The sequence below is a fragment of the Mustelus asterias genome, chromosome 7 (genome assembly GCF_964213995.1).
Source record: "Mustelus asterias chromosome 7, sMusAst1.hap1.1, whole genome shotgun sequence".
Classification (NCBI taxonomy): domain Eukaryota; kingdom Metazoa; phylum Chordata; class Chondrichthyes; order Carcharhiniformes; family Triakidae; genus Mustelus; species Mustelus asterias.
In genome coordinates, this window is record NC_135807.1 from 98,547,940 (window position 1) to 98,569,806 (window position 21,867).

General features: G+C 41.1%; 1 protein-coding gene across 4 annotated transcripts in view; it reads left to right on the forward strand.

The window, feature by feature from the left end:
• LOC144495872 (cyclin-dependent kinase 13-like) overlaps positions 1 to 21,867 on the forward strand; it is an 83,747-nt gene that overhangs the window by 54,857 nt on the left and 7,023 nt on the right. For 3 of the 4 annotated variants that reach the window (XM_078216549.1, XM_078216550.1, XM_078216552.1), the window contains 2 exons: positions 3,816 to 4,015; positions 18,371 to 18,835. In XM_078216549.1, coding sequence (XP_078072675.1) covers positions 3,816 to 4,015; positions 18,371 to 18,835 — 665 coding nt within the window. The remainder of the gene's footprint in view (positions 1 to 3,815; positions 4,016 to 18,370; positions 18,836 to 21,867) is intronic. The other variant, XM_078216551.1, reaches the window with a different exon arrangement.

A 21,867-nucleotide genomic window follows, 5' to 3' on the forward strand; every position in this document is an offset into this window, starting at 1 on the left:
TTTCTGTAATGGCCACTAGATCGTACCCACTTGTGCTGATTTGCACCATCAACTCATTTACCTTGTTCCGAATGCTTCGTGCATTCAAGCAAAGTGTCCTTATTCCAGCTTTTATCTGGACCCGCTTTGATGAGTCGCGAACACCCTCTCCCTCTACTCCCTTATCTAAATTACCGCCTTCATTCACTTGCACCCTCTCCTCTACCATTAATTTTGTAATTCCCCTTACCCCTGCATCCTCCCCCCCATCAATTAGTTCCTTGATCCCAGTCAACTCTTCTAGCTCCCCTCCCCCCAACCTATCTAGTTTAAATTCTCCCCTGTAGCCTTAGCCAACCTACCGGCCAGGATATTGGTCCCCCTGTGATTCAAGTTCCACCCGTTTTTTGTATACAGATCACCCCTGCCCCTAAAGAGGACCCAATGGTCCAGGAACCTGAATCCCTGCCCCCTGCACCAGTCCCTCAGCCACACATTCATCTTCCACCTCACTCCATTCCTGCCCTCACCTTCCCGTGGCACAGGCAGTAATCCTGCGATTACTACCTTTGCTTTCTTCTTTCTCAGCTGTCTCCCTAATTCCCTGTACTCCCTTTTCATGACCCCTTCTCCCTTCCTACCCACATCAGCGGTACCAATATGTACCGCTACCTCAGGCTCCTCTCCCTCCCACCTCAGGATTTCCGGGACGCGACTAGCGACATCCTGGATCCCGGCCCCAGGGAGGCAGACCACCATGCGAGACTCCCGCCTACCTCCGCAGAAACGCCTGTCTGTCCCCTTCACCATCGAGTCCCCGATTAATACCGCCTTCCTCCTCTTTTCCTTAGCCCTCTGAGTTACAGGGCTGGACTCCACTCCGGAGACACGGCCACTGCTGCTTCCCCCAGGCGGGCTGTCCCCCCCCAGCAGTACTCAAGCAGGAGTACTTGTTGTGCAGGGGCAAATCCACCGGGGTGCTCTCAACCACCCTAGCCTTACCCTTCCTGGCCGTCACCCACTTGGCCTCCTCCCGTGGCCCTGGTGTGACCACCTGATGATAGCTCTTGTCTATCACCTCCTCATTCTCCCTCATCAGCCTAAGATCCTCGAGCTGCAGTTCCAGCTCCCTAACACGGTCCCTCATGAACCGCAGCTCGACACACCCCTCACAGATGTGGATGTCCGGGAGGCCAGATGCCTCCAGGACCTCCCACATCCTACACTGGGAACAACACACTGGTTTCACACTCATACTGGACACTTTATGTCAAATAAGACAGTGAAAGGTTAATAAGAATGTAAGGAAACAAAAACTCACTATTGAGAACCTCTTCCCTTCCTTTGACTTGAGCTTTTGATGAATGTGATGTCCCCATTTTGAGTTTGTTCACTCCACTCTGTGATGTTGCAGCAGTTCCATTGCAGCGCCAATATTTCTTTGTGGGGATGGGAGAGAGAGAGTCTGCTCTGCATGGGTAATATTCCTTAATTCAGGAAACTGATCATTGGAATTGGCAGGGTCAGGAGGCAGGCAGGCAAATGTCCAGAAACCCTAACCCTAATTTGCCCAAATGGAACGTGGATAATCCAGGCTAGGGGATCAGTTCTCAACATTCTCCAATTTGTTATGGTTTATTTTCTCTGAAATGGCCTTGAGTCAACTATTGTGTTTTAATTATTTCCACTGTTTTTACTGGAATTTTGTGTTACAATTTTAATTGCGTACATTAGTGCAACTGAACTGGATTGCAGAATGAAAAGTTGAACACCCTTACTCAAAAACAAAGGTGGAAGGGAAGTCCTAACAGCTACAGGCCAGTTAGTTTAACATTAGTGGTGGTTAAAGTTTTAGATGATACTTAATGGGGGGGAAATCATCAAGCACTTGGTAAAACCTGAGTTCAGTAAGGAGAGTCAGCATGGATTTGTAAAGGCAGATATCCTGCTAGAGTAATGTAATTGAATTTTTTGATTAAGTAACAGAGAAAATTGATGGAGGGAATGTTGTCTCTAAGAACTTTAAGAAAGCATTTGATATGTGCCATATAAAAGGTTGGTTGACAAAACTGATTCTTATGGAATGGGGGGTCAGTGTCCAATTGCATTAAAAATTGGCTTAAGGACAGAACATATCAAGGCATGGCAAATAGTTAATTTTCAGACTGGGGGGATGGTAAACATCAGTGTTCCCCAAGGGACAGTGCTAAGACTACTGCCTTTCTGCTATTTATAAATGACTTGAATATTGGAATACAGAGTATGGTAGAATAGAAACCCAGCAAGAAGTCTCACAACACCAGGTTAAAGTCCAACAGGTTGGACTTTAACCTGGTGTTGTGAGACTTCTTACTGTGCTTACCCCAGTCCAACGCCGGCATCTCCACATCAAGAATAGAAACCCTACAGTGCAGAGGAGGCCATTTAGCCCATCACGTCTGCACCTCTCTGACAGAGTATCCCATCTCGGCCCTATCCCCCCCAACCCCACGTATTTACCCATTAATCCCCCCAGCCTACATATCTTTGGACACTAAGGGTCAATTTGGCATGGCTAATCCACTGAACCTGCACATTTCTGGACTGTGGGAGGAAACAAGAGCACCCGGAGGAAATCCACACAGACACTGGGAGAATGTGCAACTTCCACAGGGAGACCCAAGGCTGGAATTGAACCTGGGTTCCTGGCGCTTCGAGGTAGCAGTGCTAGCCACTGTGCCACCACGCTGTGATACCAGAGTTGGAGGCATGGGCTAACAGTGAGGATGATACTAATCGGCTATAGCAGGATATAAATAAGCCAGCAGAATGAGCAGACAATAGTCAGATAGAATTTAATACAGAGAAGTGTGCGGTGATGTCAACGACACAATTCTAAAGATTTTACAGAACTTGAATACTGTTGAAAAGAGAGACATTTTGCCAAAACCTGTTGTCTTGCACTCATCAGGACAAATGTAAGAATGCCAAACATCAGAAAATCACAAGAAATTATACTCCTGGAGGAAGGGATGCTGATTGGTTGGCAAGTCGACTTGAATTGGCCAAAGTGTTCCCCTTTGCTAGCAATGCTGTAGCCAATCAGAATGGTCTTTCCAGCTAATCAGCACCCTTTCCCCTTGCAGTATAAATTGTTGAGATCATTTGAAATTTGGTATTGTTGCATTTATCCCTGAGGGGTGCAGGATGAAAGAGGCTTTGGCAGTATGCCTGTGTTTTCAGCAATATTCTAAAGATTATGCAGGAACAGAGTGGCTGTGCTTTGATCTTTGAAGGTTGCAAGATATATTGTGAGAGAGTGCTTGATCTTGTATTTCATAAATAAAGGCATTTGGTACCAAAGCAGGGGAGTTGTGCTGAACTTTTACAAGGATCTGGTTAGGCCACAACTGGAGTATTGCACCCAGTTCTGCTAGTCACACTTTGGGAAGGATGTGCAGCTCCTTGAGAGAGCACTGAAGAAAATTGGGGGTTTTTTAGTTGCAAGGTTGGGTTGGAATACTGGGCTTGTTTTTCTTGGAGCAAAAGATATTGAGGGGAGATTTGATAGAGGTGTACAAGATTATGACGTATAGATAAAGTAGATAAGGAATAACTGTTCCCATTAGCTGATGGTGCAAGGACCAGGAGATACAGATTTAACATCTTAGGCAGGAAATGGAAGAATATGAGGAAGAACATTTTTGCACAGTGTAATGACCTGGAACTTGCTGTCTGAAGCAATATGAATTAGGAACTGAAATCAGATTATAGTGGTTGGGATTGAACTGCTGAAGGGATATGTAGCTGGCAGTGCTTACTGTACCAACTGTATGAATGTTGTTCTCTCCTAATAGCCTGCCACACTGGCAAGATTGTCATGAATTATGGAGCAAAAAGCGGCGAAGACAGAAACAGTCCGGAATTAGCGATGATGCAGCGCCTAAAGTTCCTCGTAAGGATTCTGCTTTATGTATGGATGATAGCAGGAACAGCACACCTCAAGGCTTGCAGCTCTCTCAACATAAAACTCAGGGCAATTCCAGTTTAGGAATAGGTCAGTGATAACTCTGCTTTCTGTTGGTTTCCCATTTTCTCGTTTGTGCTGCATGTTCAATAATAAAAGGGTCTGCTATAAATGTGCCTTCAGCTTGTCTCCATATTCTGTACTTCAAAACTCAACATGGCCTGAAGTTCCCTTAAAATGTAATGTGTTCTAAGTGACACTGGTGATAAAGAATGAAAAAGCCATTCTGCATACACTTCAATTTTCACCCAAGACAAGGAGGCTGCTCAAGTCAAATATTCAATCAATAAAGTATTTGATAACTAGGTCACATATATTAACACCTTGCTTAGTTGCTGAGCTTGCATGTCTTGCTGTCTTTTCCCTCCAATTTCATCTTCATAATTTTTTTTACTTCTAATATATTTGTTTCCTTTCACTTACTTCTCTAACTCCATCACTATTTCTCTTCTCCCCCCCCCCCCCCTCTTTCATGTTCCCTTGCTCGCTCGTGTGTGTGTGTGTGTGTGAGAGAGTGTCCACTTGTATCTCTTTTACACTGTTTTCTTCTTCCTCTGTTATTTTGTCCGTTCCCCCACTTGATGCCTTGCTCATTACCTCTGACTCACCTCTCTCTCCCAGTGTGTTTCTCACTGCATGTGCCATGCTTAACCTCTGTTTTCTGGGCACAGACACACTCTAAACCTCCCCCTACATGTCTCTCTGTCTCTTGGCTAAGTTTTATTTGTGCTTAATTTAACGAGATAATGCTTTCAACTCTGAACTAGAAAGTTGTAGATTCAAGCTGCACTCCAGGACTTGAATACACAATCTGAGCTGACACATGAAGGGATGCTACATTGTCAGAAGTGCTGTCCTTTGAATCAGACATTATATCAAGGGCACTTCTATGTTCCACTGGGTATTAAGGATCATCTGCACTATTGAGAAAGGAATTGTCATGTTCACTTGGTATCTAACTAATGTTTTCCTTCTGCTAATAACACCAAAAATGATTAGCCAGTTGTTCACTTGGCACTTACCCAAAAAATTAACATTTTTAGGAGTGTCTGAAGCAGACAGTTTGTTTTATATTGTGACTTACAGTATGTGTAGAGGATGCACTCAATTGCTTTCCTTACTGTTTGAGATCAGTGAAATTTCACAAGGCCACTGCTTCCACTAGATGAAGACACATTTTTAAGTCCTGTTTTACAGTCATTGTTTGTATATATTTTGTCCTGCCATCCAGAAATTCAGGAAGCCGACCACTTATATGGATTTCAATTTGCATTTTCAACATCTCCTAAGTTGTCTGCTGGGCAAATAGGAACAGTATTTTAATTTTGAATTGAAAATCTTTTGATGCCTTGTATTGTGTCACCAGGCAATACTGCAAGTGCTGAAGTAAAGGGTATATTCTTTCATAAATTCCATCAAGGATTATTTGTGTAGGCCTATTTTTCAATGTCTGTGCATCCAGCAAGATCTAGTTCAAGCCTATCTGATTCTACCTTTTGCCTGTTACATCACAGAGCTAAGCTGCAGCTCATTCTTCCATAGGGTGTACCAGTTAACACAACAACAAAGTTGTCCATTTTTAAGCAGTTCTTTTTGATGGAGAGCTAATGTGAAGCTGTACTGAGTTACTGTTAAATCTATACATGCAGTAGAAAATTATCCAAATATGTTATCTTTTCCTTTCCTACTAAAATGGTGTACATTTATGTACAGTCTACATTACACAATTCTGGGTTATTCAAGCTCTCTTGGTTTCACTAATAATTGATGTTCAGAATGATATGTGCTATCTATACATTACTTGTCTTTTTCAGAATGCGTCAGATGCTGATATTCTTCTGCAACAAAGTTTTTTGTCTTTCTGTGCAGCTATGCAAAGAATAATTCCTATAGGTTCAAGCCTAGGTCTAAATTCTGATTTCACAATGTATGTAGTTAGTCATAAAATATGATCCACTGCTGCCACCTTTGCTGACGGTTTCACTTCTATATTGACATCCATGTTTGTGCTGGTTCTGTGTTAGAACATATGCCATGTACAAATAAAGGGCAAAAAACAGTCTGCTTCTGTGAATTGAAGTGTTCAAAACATTTAGATTCTGGTATGAGTTTTCCAAACAACATTATTTTACCCTGATATCAACCAGAATAAGAGAAATAGTAATGGTGGTAAGATAAGATCAGAAAATCTAATCTTTGTGTTGCCAGGATCATCATAAAAGTTGAGGCAAACTTAAGTGTGTATAGCTAATCTGCCTATCTTCTAAGGGAACCACATATTATTTATTTTCCTATTTAAAACAAAACTGCAAACTTGAAGTAGATGATTGCGACTGATTGAAATCATAATTGTGTATGTAGCCTTTAATCTTGGGTTTGCACTTGTTTAAATTGATCGTAGGCTATATACCTGTACTTGTAGAAATGGTATTTCTAATTGGAATTTCTAATAAGAATTTCTAGATGATTTTGCAGTTTAGACACATTGTTTCTGTATTTTATCTTTTACCCCATACTTGGATCATTATCATGATAAGTGATTTCACAATCAAGCTTGTGAATTATACAAATGTAAAAAAAAAGTAATCTATCAGGATTTTCTAATGACGTGTAAGTTTCAAGTGCGAAATGTTCACATTTTTACCAGTGCCATAATCAATTTGAAGATGAGGCATCCATAGCTCCATAAAGGAGCTATCCATAGCCACTCTGTTGGGTGGCTCTGTTGGGCCAAATTGTCTGTTCTTGTGCTGTAATTACTGTGAAATGCAGAATAGAATGAAAATAAACAGATGAATTTAGGATTGGCCCAAAGAATAGTGTTTTCAATTCAGGCCTGTTGTCGATACCTTGTTGAGTTCAGTGGCATCAGTCACACTGTTAAGCTGTATCTTATTTTTATGAAAGTTGGATTCAATGATCTATTGCCATGTACAATAGTGTGAACTGAGGGTGCAGCAGTGGAACCCCAGTGTGACCTGAACTGGATGGACTTCTGGGCCTTTGCACATGCATTTCTTCAATGTCTGAAGGTGGGCCAAGTTAACACTAGATGAGGTGAGCCTTAGTTTGAATCCTTAAGGTACTTCCTGCCACAACAACATGAACATTTCAAGCAGTGGTTGTGATCAGATTCATTACATTCAATCTACGTAACTAATTTCCATTTAATTATGTAAAAATAATAAACATACAATGCTACCTCTCTTTAGACTAAACTAACTGCTGTGCATTCTGACAGAGTCTGCTTTTTCTGGACCTTCCAGCCATGGCAGCTCCTTCTCTAGCAAACACTAGATCGTCTTTTGCGGTATTTCTTCCTTATTATCCATTTCATGGATAAACAGAGATCATAGAATTTTCCAATGGGTGAGTTTCCCAATAATCCAGACTGAGTAACAGATCATTGTTTAGTGTCTGTGGAAAAACAACTTTCCGTTCAATAGATTAATGACTCTTCATGGGTTTTTTTTTAAACATGAGAATACATGCTGCTTTCTAAAAACCCAGCATTAACTGAACTTTGTGCAAATCGTTTCTGAGAAAGCATGCTCAAAACATTTTGAAATGTAACAAATAAGATTTGCGATGAGGTTTAATGCAGGAGAGAGCAGATTTAATGGTGTTGGATGGAGGAAGCCATGCCCAGGTAGATTAAAGCTATGCTAGCAGTGGGGGTATTGGTGATGACACAGGTGGCCAGAGTCAAGGGTGCAGGAAAGATAGCAAGTCTGTGGGTGGTTATAGCAATAGGATGAGGTATGGTCATGAGGATTTAAAGATGAGGGGAAGAGTTTTGTGGTTAATTTATTGGAAACAGAGAACCAGTCCAAAGCAGTAATAATAGAAGTGTTGCGTGACTAGGACTTTATGCAGAACAGGTAATGGGCAGGTTGGGCTTTGTGGAGGTTTTAAGATGGATGGCCAACAAGAGAAACATTGGAATAATCGAATTAAGAGGTGGCGAAAGCAAATATTGCTACACAGGAACTAGACTAAAGTAGGGGTGTATGTAAGCAATGTTGTGGAGATTTTAATTGGCCATCTTGCTTATCAAAAGAATGTGGAGTTTGAAGTTTAGTTGTGAGTCAAGTTGGACAGTAGAATTTAGCAACATCCATTTAATTCTGAGCAGGTGGATAGGAAAATGGACAGAGTCAGTAATAAAGAAGCAGAATTTATGATGGGAACCAGGAATGATGGTTTTGGTTCTTTCTGTGGGAAATTGTGATTCATCAAAGTCTTGATGTCAGAAAGTATGGCAATGATGTGTGGATTTAAGAGAAGTGAAGGTGTAACAGCACTAATGTATCTACACTAGATGGACTGCAGCAAATTCAAGAAAGTGGCTCGCCACCACATTCTTGACTGCAATTAGGGATGGGCAACAAATTAGGACCTTGCCAGCAACACTCGCATCCCATAAAAAAAATTTTAAATGCAGAAGTTAACTAAATACCTATGGCTGATGTCATCGAGGGACGGTATAAAGGCAAGGTCAAGCAAGGAAACCAGGAGCAGACCCTGAAGGAACGCTGGTGTTCAACATGAAAGAGAAATCCTTTCTTGAAATCCACTGCCTCTGTTAGGTCATGTGATAGCACCCAAAAAGTATTCCTCAGAGGTTGATTGGGGAGAGACTGGAACATCAATCATGTCAAACACTGGGAAGCAGAGGAGGGATCATTTCTGGTTGATCTTGGTGGTGTACCAAGTGGGAGGCTCAAAAGTAAGATTATATGCCATCTTTAATATAGGAAAATGACCTAGGACACTTCACAGGATCATTTAAAAGAAAAACTTGTATGATGTCTTTCATGATCTCAGGATTCCTAAGTGCTTTACAACTGGTAAGGTACTTTTGAAGTGTAGTTGCTGTTGAAATATAGGAAATGCAGCAACTAATTTGTGCACTACAAGCTCCTGCAAATATGTTGATTGAGGGATAAATATTGGCCACGGTATTGAGGATAATTCCCCAGCTTTTTGATATTGTGCGATGGAAATTTTTTGTGCCCACCTGAGACAGCAGGCGAGGCTTGGTTTAAAATTTCACCTGAAAGACTGCACTCACACAGTACATTCTCAGTACTGTACCCAAGTGCCAGTCTAGTTTTTTGTGCTCAAGTCTCTGGCACTGTACTTGAACCTTCTGATTCAGATGGGCAAATGCTACCGAATGAGCCACAGTTGACAATTGGATAAAAAATGGCACCAAGTCCAAGGGAATATTAGAGTGGGTGATTTAAAACTTGGTAAAAGAGGTTTTAAGGATGGTATTAAAGGTGAAGAGGTTTATGAGGGGGGGATTGTGGGGAGCAGTGATATTCAGAATTTGGAGTTGAGATGGCTGAAGGCATCGCTGCCATTGGTGGGATGAAAGGAGCAAAAGATGCACAAGGGACCTGATCTGGAGAAAGAGTGTGCTGGAGAAAATCGGAGAGATTTGGAGGAGTGTGGCCATGAAGTTATCTGAATGCAAAAATAATTTTAAAATTGAACATTTGGTAAACTGGAAGCCTTTATATGTCAATAAGCTCAAGCGTGATGGGTGAATGGGAGTTGGTATGTGTGGTGGAAATAAGGTGCAGCATGTTCAAGTGCCATAGCAAGGAAAGGAAGGTTATAAATTAGTGTATGAGGAGTGATGATGCAGTTTTGAATGCAGAAGACACACTGAGGAAACATTGTTATTAACTATGTTAGCTGGCACAGGAGCCAGGAGTGGTGGTTGAATGTTAGGAGTGGGTGAAGGGGATTAAAGGAGGAGGAGGTGGATCCTTTGGGGGCAAGTTTGGAGAGAAAGTGGCAGAGGCAACTGTGGAAATGAAGTCTTGAGTCTGAAATATATCCTAAGCCACTACAATCTATGCATTATGTTTGTGGTGCAGATACTGTTATACTGGCAAATATGGCAGTTAATTTTTGTGCATAGCAAGATCCAAGAAAAACGAATGAATGATTAGTTTTTGGACTGTTGATTGAGGAAGGCCCTCCGGCTCATCTTTTGACAAGTATCACGGGATCCTTTGTATCCATCCTAGCAGGGCATGGATCTTCAGTTTCTATCTTTATTCAAAAGCAGGAGTAAAACAAAAGACACATTACACAACAGTGGATATACCATCGATTATCAATTAGTGGATAGGAGATACATTTAGCTTCACAGTAGATATGGAAAAGGAGGAGGAATAATCACGTCAAATTACTCAACTGGAACAGAGTTAATTTTAGTCACCTGAAAAGACACCTGGTCTAAATGGGTTGGAATCAAAGATTGGTCGATAAACAGTAAGTGAGCATTGTGAGGGATGTGGTTTGAGAGCAGGTGAGACACACTCCCTAAAGCTAATGATGATGCAAGGTATTGAGATCAAAACAACATTGAGGAAGCTTTGATAAATATCAGGTTCATAATTCGGGACAGTATCAAGCTGCATGCAAACGTACATATGGGAACTGAAAAAGGAAATTAGGGGGCAAAAAGAGCATGGGAGAATAGGCTAGCTTTTGGCACTAAGGGAGTGCAGAGGCCTTTTATAAATCTATAATTAGTAAAAAGTTAGTCAAAGGAAGAGCAGAGCCCAAAAGGAGAACTTTCTTTAGAGGCAGAGGACATGGCTGAGGTACTGGATAAGTACTTTGCATCTGTCTTCATTAATGATGGGAATGCTACCAACGTCACAGTAAAGGAGGAGGTAGTAGAGAAATTGACAAGAATGTACTGACGAAATTGGCAGCTCTCAAAAGTAGAACAGTCAGCCAATCAGGATGGAATGCATTTTCAATTACTGATGAAAGCAAGCATGGAAATTGTGGAGGCTCTGTCCACAATCTTCAAATCCTCCTCAGATATAGGAATGGGCAGAGGACTGGAAGGTTACAGATGTTTACGCCCATGTGCAAAAAGGGGAGGGGTATGAACCTGAAAACTGCAGACTACTCATCATAACAGTGATGGGGAAAGTGAGCCAATCATCAGTGACAAAATAAATTGTCACTTGGAAAAATATGGGTTGGTAAGTGAAAGCAGCACAGAAGGGTAATGTGGTTAATGTCTATATGGACTTTCAGAAAGCATCTTATGAAGTACCATGTTGGCAAAATAGAAGCCCATGGGATTCAAGAGCCACTGACTTTGTGGATGCATGATTGGCTACAGGACCACTGCTGTTTTTCTTGTTAATGGCCTGGATTTGGATATACAGCACATAATTTCAAAGTTTATACATGACACAAAACTTGGAAATGTAGCAGGAGAAGATAGGCTGGTGAAAGGGTGAGTCACTTTGCAGGAATGAGAAGCAATATAAACTACATTCTGCATTTTTTAATTGGATATAGAGACATGAAAGTGTATATATACAAACTTTTGATAGCGGAATTGCAAATTGGGATGACTGTTATGGAGACATAAGATCGTTGGCTTTAGAAATAGAGGCATTAGGACAAGGGTGTTGATGTAAATCTTTGTTAAACCCTACTTAGGCCTAGCTAAAGTATTGTTAGATCAATTCTAGAAATTTAGGAAGGGTGTCAAGACCATGGAGAGTGCAGAACAGGATTACTACAATGTACCAGGAATTAAAGACTTCAGTTACATGGCGGGACTGGAGAAACTGGAGTTGCTCTCCCTAGAGCAGAAATGCTTGGGGGGTGATTTGATGGTGTTCAAAATCATGGAGGATTTTGATTGAATGGAAAGGGAGAAACTTTCTACTGGCAGAATAATTGGGAACAAGACACAGATTTACAATGATTGGCAAAAGAACCAGAGGCGACACGAGGAACAAATTTACACAATGAGGTATGATTTGAATGTATTGTGTGAAAAGTCGATTGCATCAGATTCAATAACTTTTAAAAGGGAATTTTGGATAAATAATCGGAGCAGGAAATTTGTAGGGAAAAGATCAGGATGGTGTGACTATTGAATAACTCTTTCAATGAGCTGACACAGGCAGGTTGAAATAAATGACTTCCTTCTGGGTTACATTCTTTGTGCACTTTATTTGGGGAGTAGAGGTAGTATCTGTCAAGTGTGCTTTGTTGAAGGTTGGTACTATGGTGATAAGATCGCATCTTCGGTTACTAAATCACATGAATCGCATTGAATCATTTTTATTTTGTTCTCCATCAAGGGTGTTTAAACTACGACTGGCCTGTGAAACTCTACCCTTTTTGTGCTTTATTTCTTACTGTTATTGCTGTTACAGTTTTGTTGGCATGGAGGTTTCCATATGCTTCATTCAGAGACGAATCCTAAATCAGAACTCCATGGATAGGCATTCAGCCCTGTTTCACTGTTCAGTTAGATCACAGCAGATCTGTTCCATATTTACGTACCGTTGTTTCACTTGACACAACAACTAATAAAAGCCTATTGAAAATTTTAATTGATCTTTTGGAAGAGAGCTCCAGACTTCCACTACTCTCTTAAGGTGCTTCCTAATTTTGCTTCTGAATAGTCTGGCTCTATTTTTAAGGCTGTGTTGTCTTCTTCTGAATTACCCTACAGGAGATAATAGCATTCCATGATTTGCTGCCTCAAATCCTTTTATCATTTTATGATTTGTTAGTATCAGCAACTTGATATTTGCATGTTATTGAGAAGCACAATTTGAACTTTGTAGGCAGCCTTTGAGAATCCATGGTTTATTCCCAAGTGGCCTGAGAAAACAAAAAGGGCTTAAGCCTTTGTACTCAAAGGTGGTGGGATCATAAAATAATTGAAATATCTTTTGAGTGGTGTACAGCACAATGTGTTTATAGTCCTTAACTGGCTTCTGCATTGTCCTGTATACTGCATACGTATGCTGTAGGATGCTAGAGATTTTGTTTAATTTTGTCTTTTATTTGTCTGGTTTCATGGTGAACACAAGCTTCGATGGAGCAGGCGTGTGATTGATGCCTCTGTCTGCTTTAACAATGCATTTGTTTTTTATGGTTCTGTAAATTACCTTTCTTTGGGGGTTCGTGATGACAAAAAGGTTGGCAGGCAATAGTTTTGGTGTAACAGATTAAGATGATGTGTTAAGTAATAAAGCAATATTTAATTAGGCAGTAGTTTGCGAGTAACATGCAGCCTTTACCCCAAAGCAGCTTGGGCACAGGTCGACCCTACTTATGGTCTGGTCTGATTTTGTTTCGTTTCTTCTCCTATCTTCTTTCTTCTGTGAACTTGTACATCTGTGCATAGTATCCTATCAGAGAATCCTCTTTATCCCTCTCTAGCTCTTATCCATGATTTCTCCTATATTTGGTAAAGGTAATTGACTCATACCATTCATAACGCAGTCCTGCAAATGGAGCGGGCATGCATCTTGGGGTCAACATTACACCAAGTTATAAACCATAGAAATCATAGAAACCCTACAGCGCAGAAGGAGGCCATTCGGCCCATCGCGTCTGCACCGACCACAATCCCACCCAGGCCCTACCCCCACATATTTACCCACTAATCCCTCTAACCTACGCATCCCAGGACTCTAAGGGGCAATTTTTAACCTGGCCAATCAACCTAACCCGCACATCTTTGGACTGTGGGAGGAAACCGGAGCACCCGAAGTAAACCCACGCAGACACGAGGAGAATGTGCAAACTCCACACAGACAGTGACCCGAGCCGGGAATCGAACCCGGGACCCTGGAGCTGTGAAGCAGCAGTGCTAACCACTGTGCTACCGTGCCGCCCTAACCACTGTGCTACCGTGCCGCCCTGTCATCTGTCTCCACTTCAGACAGTTGTCAGGGATGAGAATGGTCGGTCATGGAATGAAGTTTGTGCCAGGGGCCAAAGGCAATGACTTCAGTATTCCTAATATTTATTTGGCATTTACTCATCCATTATTATGACGCAGTGCAACAAACAACAAAGCCAGGTCATGTTCAAGCTACATGGTGCTCTGGTCAGGCCACACCTTGAGTACCACACACAGCTCTAGTCACAAGACCTAGAGGTGGCCATGTAGCTCCTCTCTGCATTGTCAGTGGTCTGAGGTTTATCATTTTTTGCATCTTCGCTCACTGTTCTCTGAAGAAACTGTAAATTAGTGGAAAGATTTGCAAATTGATAGTCTGAAAGGCCATGGTGAAAATCTTTGGATGTCTCTAGTCCATAGGGAGGTGGCTGCTGAGTCATTAAATATATTCAGAATGAAGTTGGATGCATTTTTGGACAGTAAGGAAATCAAGTGATATGGTGGGATAGTGAAATTAAATAGAAGATCCCCATTACCTTGTGTAGCAGAATAGGCTCCCAGGGCCAATTTCTTATGTATTTGCTTCCATGGCCATAACCATTATACCAGCTAATAGGGTTATTAATCCTAAAGAACAAGGATTTTATGAGCATTGGAAATAGGAAAGTTTAGGATCTATCTGGTTAGATTGTTCATGTTCTGCCCTGCAGGCATAATTTTTTTGAAATAATTTAATTGACATTCTGTTATACATCCTGTCAGACTGTATTTCTATACCCAGGAGTATTCAGCTCAAAATCCAATCCATTGTTCATGTTACAATTGGCTGTTGTTTGTCATAATGAATGGTGGTTTCTCACTACAGAAACTTGTAATATATAAGATATATGGGTTTTTGTATATTTTTCTTTGTGTTATGAATTTTAGGTACTGCACTTTATAATTGTATGGCATTTGATAAGCAAAGAGTTAACTCCTGTACTATGTTTTAATGGAAGATTGCTGCTTGCATTGGTTAGATTAGGCATGAATAAAGGATGTCACACAGTGATTAGGGATAACATGCTGTATGACATTTTATAGATGCAAAGGGTAAGAAGCTCGAACAAGTCAGAATGATTAAGTGGAAATCAGAACAGATTTTTGAATGTAGAGTCCATATTCATGACCTCCTTAAAGTGCATATTTAAACATTGATACTCATATTATCCGTACATACCATGTAGAATTATTGTTTACTGAACTTCCAAGTTTCATAACATCTACATATTTTGAAATTGTCCCTGTACATCAAGTTTAAGTCTTGAAAGCATATCAAAAACAGCAATAGGTTTAGTTTAAAATACTCCATTATACCTTACTCCAGTCCAAGAAACAGCCATTAACTGCAGCTCCCTTTTCTATACCATGGCAACATTTTACTACTAGAACCATACAGTGCAGAAAGAGGCTATTCAGCCCATTGTGTCTGCGCCAGCAAAAAGAATAAAAGAAACTAGCCGCTCATTTTGATCCCACTTTCCAGCACTGGTCCTTAACCTTGCAGATTACAGCAGTTCAGGTACAGATCCAGGTACCTTTTAAATGAGTTGAGTGTTTTGGCCTCAACCACTAATTCAGGCAGTGAATTCCAGACACCCACCATCCTCTGGGCAAAAATTGTTTTTCCTCTAATCCTTCTACCAATCACTGAAATTCCTCAGCTAGAGAAAACTGGTCTTTCCTGCCTATCCCCTCATAATTTTATACACCTCAATTAGGCTACCTTGCAGCCTCATCTGTAATAATAAAAACAACCCTAGCCTATCCAATCTTTCCTCATAGCTGCATTTTTCAAGCCCAGGCAACATTTTTGTAAACCTCCTCTGCACTCTCTCCAGAGCAATTATGTCCTTCCCATAACGTGGTGACCAGAATTGTGTACACAATTCCAGCTGGGGCCTAACCAGTGTTTAATACAATTCCAGCATTACATCCCTGCTTTTGTATTCAGTACCTCATCCACTAAAGGAAAGCTACCTTATCTACCTGTTCATGAGATCCCACTTTTCTGACCAGTTTGCCATGTGGGACCTTGTCAAATGTCTTATTGAAATCCATGGAGGCAACATCCACGACACTGCTCTGATTAATTCTACTTGTTACTTCCTCAAAAAATTCTATTAAGTTAGTAAAAAAAGTAAAGTTTATTTATTAGTCACAAGTAAGGCTTACATTAACATTGCAATTAAGTTGCTATGAAATTCCCCTAGTTGCCACAGTCTGGCGCCTGTTTGGGTAAATTCACCTAACCAGTACGTCTTTCAGAATGTGGGAGGAAACTGGAGCACCCGGAGAAAACCCATGCAGACACTGGGCGAACGTGCAAACTCCACACAGACAGTGACCTAAGCCGGGAATCAAACCCGGGTCCCTGGCGCTGTGAAGCAGCAGTGCTAACCACAATCTTCCCCTAACAAAACCATGCTGGCTATCTATGACTAAATGTGGAGATGCTGGCGTTGGACGTGGCGTTTGCTACCAAATAAACCTGTTGGACTTTAACCTGGTGTTGTTAGACTCCTTACTGTATCTATGACGAATCCATACCTTTCTAAGTGACAGTTTGACCTGTCTCTCAGAATTGATTCCAATAATTTGCCGACCACTGAAGTCAGGCTTGACAGGCCTATAATTTTCTGGCCTAACCCTTGCACCCTTTTTAAATGATGGTACAAAGTTCTCAGACCTCTGTATCTATCAACATTTGTATAAACCTCTTTCAGTAAATAATAGGGATTTCAAATTTCTCTTTAATATTAGCAGTCTCTATGGGGATGATAACACTACTCTGACTTCCCTAAGCAACCTCAGATGTATCCCACCCAGGCCACGTGACTTATCCCTCACCAGCCTTTCTAATAGCTCTTCTACATTTATCTCATCCAGTATCCTGAAAATCTCATTGTTTGTCATAGTATTGGCAAACTCCTCTTTGGTAAGGCTGAACCACACTGTTGCTTCCACCAATTGATCTACATTTTAGCTGTTAATTAACCCCATTGCTCCTTTATGTTAATATGCCCATAGAAGGGTTCCCTTTTGTTATCTGTCAACCTATTCATACTGTCTCTGTTTCATGCGGTTTCCCCCACTTCTTCGCTCTCACCTTTTATATTTAGCCTGCTTTTCCTTGTATTAACAAGATGGCAGCTGTTAAACCCCTCCCCTTTTCTGTCCTTTTTACTCTGTAATCTCTTAATAGCCTATAAAGCCCTGACGTTTGTTGACCTGCCTTTTCCCCCACTGTGGGAATGTATCTCGACCCAAATAATCTCTTCTTTTAAAGGCCATCTATTGCTATTACAATGGCCAGATCTCTCCACAGTTTGAATTACCCCTCATCTAAAGCATTTTTATTCTAGATTGCTCTTTGTCCTCCTTCATAACCAATCAGAACATAATGGTGGTTTGATCTCTCTTCTTGAGATACTACTCCAATATGACATTCTCCACTTGATCTACTTCATTCCTCAGAGCAAGATCCTGCAATCCTCCCTTGTTGGGCAAGGATAATGCTGATTAAAAAAAAGTTGTCTAAAAACATTTCAGACATTCCTTCCACTCTTCTATGTGGGGTTAGCTTAGATTGGCATTTTGGTCGGCATGGGCAGTTTAGGCCAAAGGGCCTCTCTACATGCCATAGGTGCTATGAGTCTCTGCTCTTAACACATTCACTGCCCCATTCAATATTGGAGTTGTTTAAGATACCCATTAACCCTGTGGTTCATGCCCCTCTAAGTGATTTTCCGGCTCATCTCCTCTATCTCCTCCTCACATTTTGGTAGCCTATAAAGTATACCAAGTAGCAAAATCGCTTCTTGCAGGGTTTCTCAACTTCATCTAAATAGATTCTTTCTTTGATTCCCCAAGGGCATTTTCTTTTTATAACATTTTTGTTAATCAAGCTTCTAATCCTCCTTTTCCTTCCCCATCTTCCCTGAATTCTTTCCCCCAAGGAATTTTGCATATCCAAGCCTCCCTTTTTGTGTGCCAGGTCTCCATTATCATTGCATTATATTTCCACATGACTGTGTTTGCACCTGTTGCTCACCAACCTTATTAACTACGCTTTATGTATTTACAAACGTGCATTGCAAACCTAATTGAGACCATTTTGTAATTTCTGTGATCCCACCTAATTGTTATTTCTAACTCTAACTGCCTCTTCCAGTGCTCTGGGACCTGTGTCCATGGAAGTAGAACTTATGTTTGTTCCAAATATCTAATCTCCAATTACTATGTGATCCAATTACTTGGCTCTCCCCACCTCCCCTGGCTTTACAGTCAGTCCCTTGCATTCTGTTGCCAGCTTTGAGACTGCTGTCTTTCCAGGCGTTTTCATAAATAATTCATGCTGAATGCCAGTTTCTGAGTGCCACCAACCTGAAGCAATGTTTGCTGAATGGGTTTGCCATCATGAGATTACTATATTTATTTGATTTACTTAACATCATTATCCGGTATGGTTATCATAATTACCTGATGTGTATAACATTATTACCTGATGCAGCTGATAGCTGTTGACGTATTATCTTTTTATTTATTAACATACTTGGCATATTTGAAGATTACGTCAACAAGCCATTGCTGTTAAAGTCTTTTTGTTTGTTGGGCAGTAATGAGACTTTATTTCTTTTCTGCAGGAAGTAAAAGCACTGGGCAGCCACTAAACCAGAATGACCTGGCCATCTTGCTGAATCTATTGAGATCCAAGAACAGTCTTAGCTTGGCACATCTTGCTCAAATCCTGAATATTAAAGTGAACCCTGAAACCCAGCAACAACTCAGCACAGTTAACCTTCCAGCCGGAGTCCTGGCCGCAGCTGCTAAGCAACAACAAGAGGTAGAAAAACCCCCGTTGGTGACGCCAACTGTGACAGCTCAGCCCCTGCCCCCTGTGGCGCAGCCTGCACCGAAAAGTGAGCCTGATGCTGCTCAGGCCGCCATCCAGAGCGCACTTGCTGTTTTGCTAGCTCAGCTGATTAAGACACCGCAGCCAAAAGAAAAAGAACTTGTTGCAGAGCCAGAGAGTACTGCAACTGATGTTGAGGTTCCTGCTCAACCACCAGAACCTCCGGATCCTCCTGAGCCTGTCACTGCTATAGCCGGTATGTGAGCATGTAATCTCTTTCACTTTGGATGAATTTGTTTTTAGTAGAAGCCCATCCTGAGGGTGTGATTCTCTTCTTCCGTCCCTCCCTCTTGTCTCTACCTTCCTCCTGTGTTCCCATTGTTTCATTTGGCCTTATGAAGTATCACAGCTGAGCATTCTTCCATTCTCGTCTTTTGTGTATGCTTTTTTAATGGGATTGCTGAATAATAACTGCAGCAAAGAATTTGGATCAGTTTGCACACTTTTTAGCAGAGACCAAAACATTCTCACCTATTGCCTAGAATCTAGGCCCTAGATGACAACAATGTAATCAGAATAGATGAGGGATCTTCCTGGTCTCTGTGAAGCAGTACAGCACCACCAAATGTTTTCACCATTTGAGTCACGAGGGCATTGAATGCCCAGAAATGAGACTTCTTTTTAATTGGAGAGGTGAATGTGATTGCCCTTGACTTCAAGGCAGCTTTTGTTTGTGGTATCGAGAAGCCCTGGCAAAATTGAAGTCAGTGGGAATCAGAAGAAAGCTCTCCACAAGTTGGAGTCATACCTAGTACGAAGGAAGATAGTTATTGGAGGCTAACTATCTCAATATCAGGATATTATCCAGGGTAATGTCCTAGACCCAACCATGCTTCATGAATGACCTTCCTTCCATCATAAGGTTAAAAATAGGGATGTTCATTGGTAACTGCACAATGTCTAGTACAATTCGTAACTCATCAGATACTGAAACAGTCCATGTCCATGTACAGCAAGACATGAACAGCAATCAGACTTGAGCTGATAAATGGCAAGTAACATTTGCAATACACAATTGCCTGACAATGACTATCTCCAATAAGAGAGAATCTAACCAGCTCCCTTTGAAATTCAATGGCATTGCCATCACTGAATATTTCTCTATCAATGTCCTGCGAGTTACAGTTGATTAGAAACTGAACTATACTAACCATATAAACACTGGCTACAAGAGCAGATTAGAGGATGGGAATTCTGAGGGTTGTAACTCAGCACCTGACTCCCTAAAGCCTCTTCATCTACAAGGCATAAGTCAGGACTGTGATAGACAACTCTCCATTTACTTGGATGAGTGAGTTCTAACAACACTCGAGAAGTTCAGCACCATCCAAGACAAAGCAGTCTACTTGTCTGGCACCGCATGCACTAGTTTAAACTTTTGCTCCCTCCGCAACTAATGCACAGTGACAGCAGTGTGTACTATATGCAAGATGCACTGTAGCAACGTGCCAAAGCTTTTTCGACAAATTTGTGACCGTGACCACCTAGAAGGTCATGGACAGCAAATGCATGGGGAAACTGCCACCTGCAAGTTTCCCTTCAAGCCCCACACCATCCTGACTTGTAATTATACTGCTATTCTTTCACTTGTTGCTGGGTCAAAATCCTCAAACTCCCATTCCAGCAGCACCCAGTGAACTGCATCAGTTCAAGTTCACTACCACCTTCTTGAGGACAATTAGGGATGACAACAAGTGCTGACCATGGCAGTGATACTACATCCCATGAAGGAATAAAAAAGTCATGAGACTTCAGATAGAGTAAACCTAATGGAAAACTGGTTTCAGTCAGCTGCACCTTCACAGGAATCCTTTAGGCTCTGATGAGGACAGAGCAAACTTTTAAAAATGCATTCATGGGACATGGGCATCGCTGGCTGGCCAACATTTATTGCCCATCCCTAGTGGCTCTGGAGTCTCATGTAGGCCAGACCAGGTAAGGACAGCAGATTTCCTTTCCTAAAGGACATTAGTGAACCAGATGGTTTTTTTCCAACAATCAACAATGGTTTCATGGTCATGATTAGACTTTTAATTCCAGATTTTTTAAAAATTGAATTCAAATTCCACCATCTGCCGTGGTGGGATTCGAACTCGGGTCCCCAGAACATTAGCTGAGGTTCTGGATTAATAGTCTAGCGATAATACCACTAGACCATCGCTTCCCCATGATGCACTTGATGAAGGAGCAGCACTCCGAAAGCTTATGATTTCAAATAAATCTGTTGGACTATAATCTGGTGTCGTGTGACCTCTCATCTTTTCTAAAATTCGGCACCCAAACTTGGATATAATACCCCACCTGAGGCTTAGCCAGCGATTTATAAATGTTTAGTGACCTCCTTTGGTATTCTTTATGACTCCATATATAAAACTTGGGGACCTATCTGTGTCTTTTTAGATATAGTCTTCTCAATTTGTCCTCTGATTTCTAAAGTTTTGTGTTAGTGGATTTCCAGGTCTCTGTTCCTGTAACTGCTTAAAATTTTAGCTTTTATCTTCACTGCATAAGGCATAGCTTTTGGGAAAGGGTATTTTAGTCCCTTTCCCACTGATTCTAGGTGTAAAGCTACTGCACATAAAATTGAGCTCTCTGTATTTCATTGTTTTTGTATTACGTGTTAAATTTAGACTGTACACATTGGTTTAATAATGTAGCATTTAACATCATCCGAAGGTGACGAGAATGTGGAGATCCATCTGATCTTAGGTGCTTGATATTGCAACATTAAAGTAAAACTGTGTAGTGTTCTGGTACCATGCCCTTTGTATTCACTGTGACATGAGAGAGTCATTTGAGCCTTGGATGTAGTTCAGACAAGAGTCTTGATGCTGATTTGCATCATGTTATGAGGAGAAATTTTAGCTTTTGAGCCTTGTAAAGAGCTGCATGAGAGGCAATCTTAAATGAAAGATGATAAATTTTAGAAAAGGTAGATCAGAAAAATTACCACAAACTGAAATCCTGGTAGGCCAAGGTGGTACTGGTTCAAACAAATAAGAGGTTGTTATGGTTCAGGTTAGAAACTCCAAATGTTTTATGACGCCTACCTGAATCATAAATTTTGCATCTTGAAGTTGGCTAGGATAAGTATATATGTTCCACTTCAGGTGTGATTCAAAAGACCCACTAGGGAGCTTTTATCAATCAAAGTTTATTTAAGAATATAGTTAACATGTATAGTAAGAAAATTAGCAAGAACTTTTATCAATTACAAACAAGAAACAA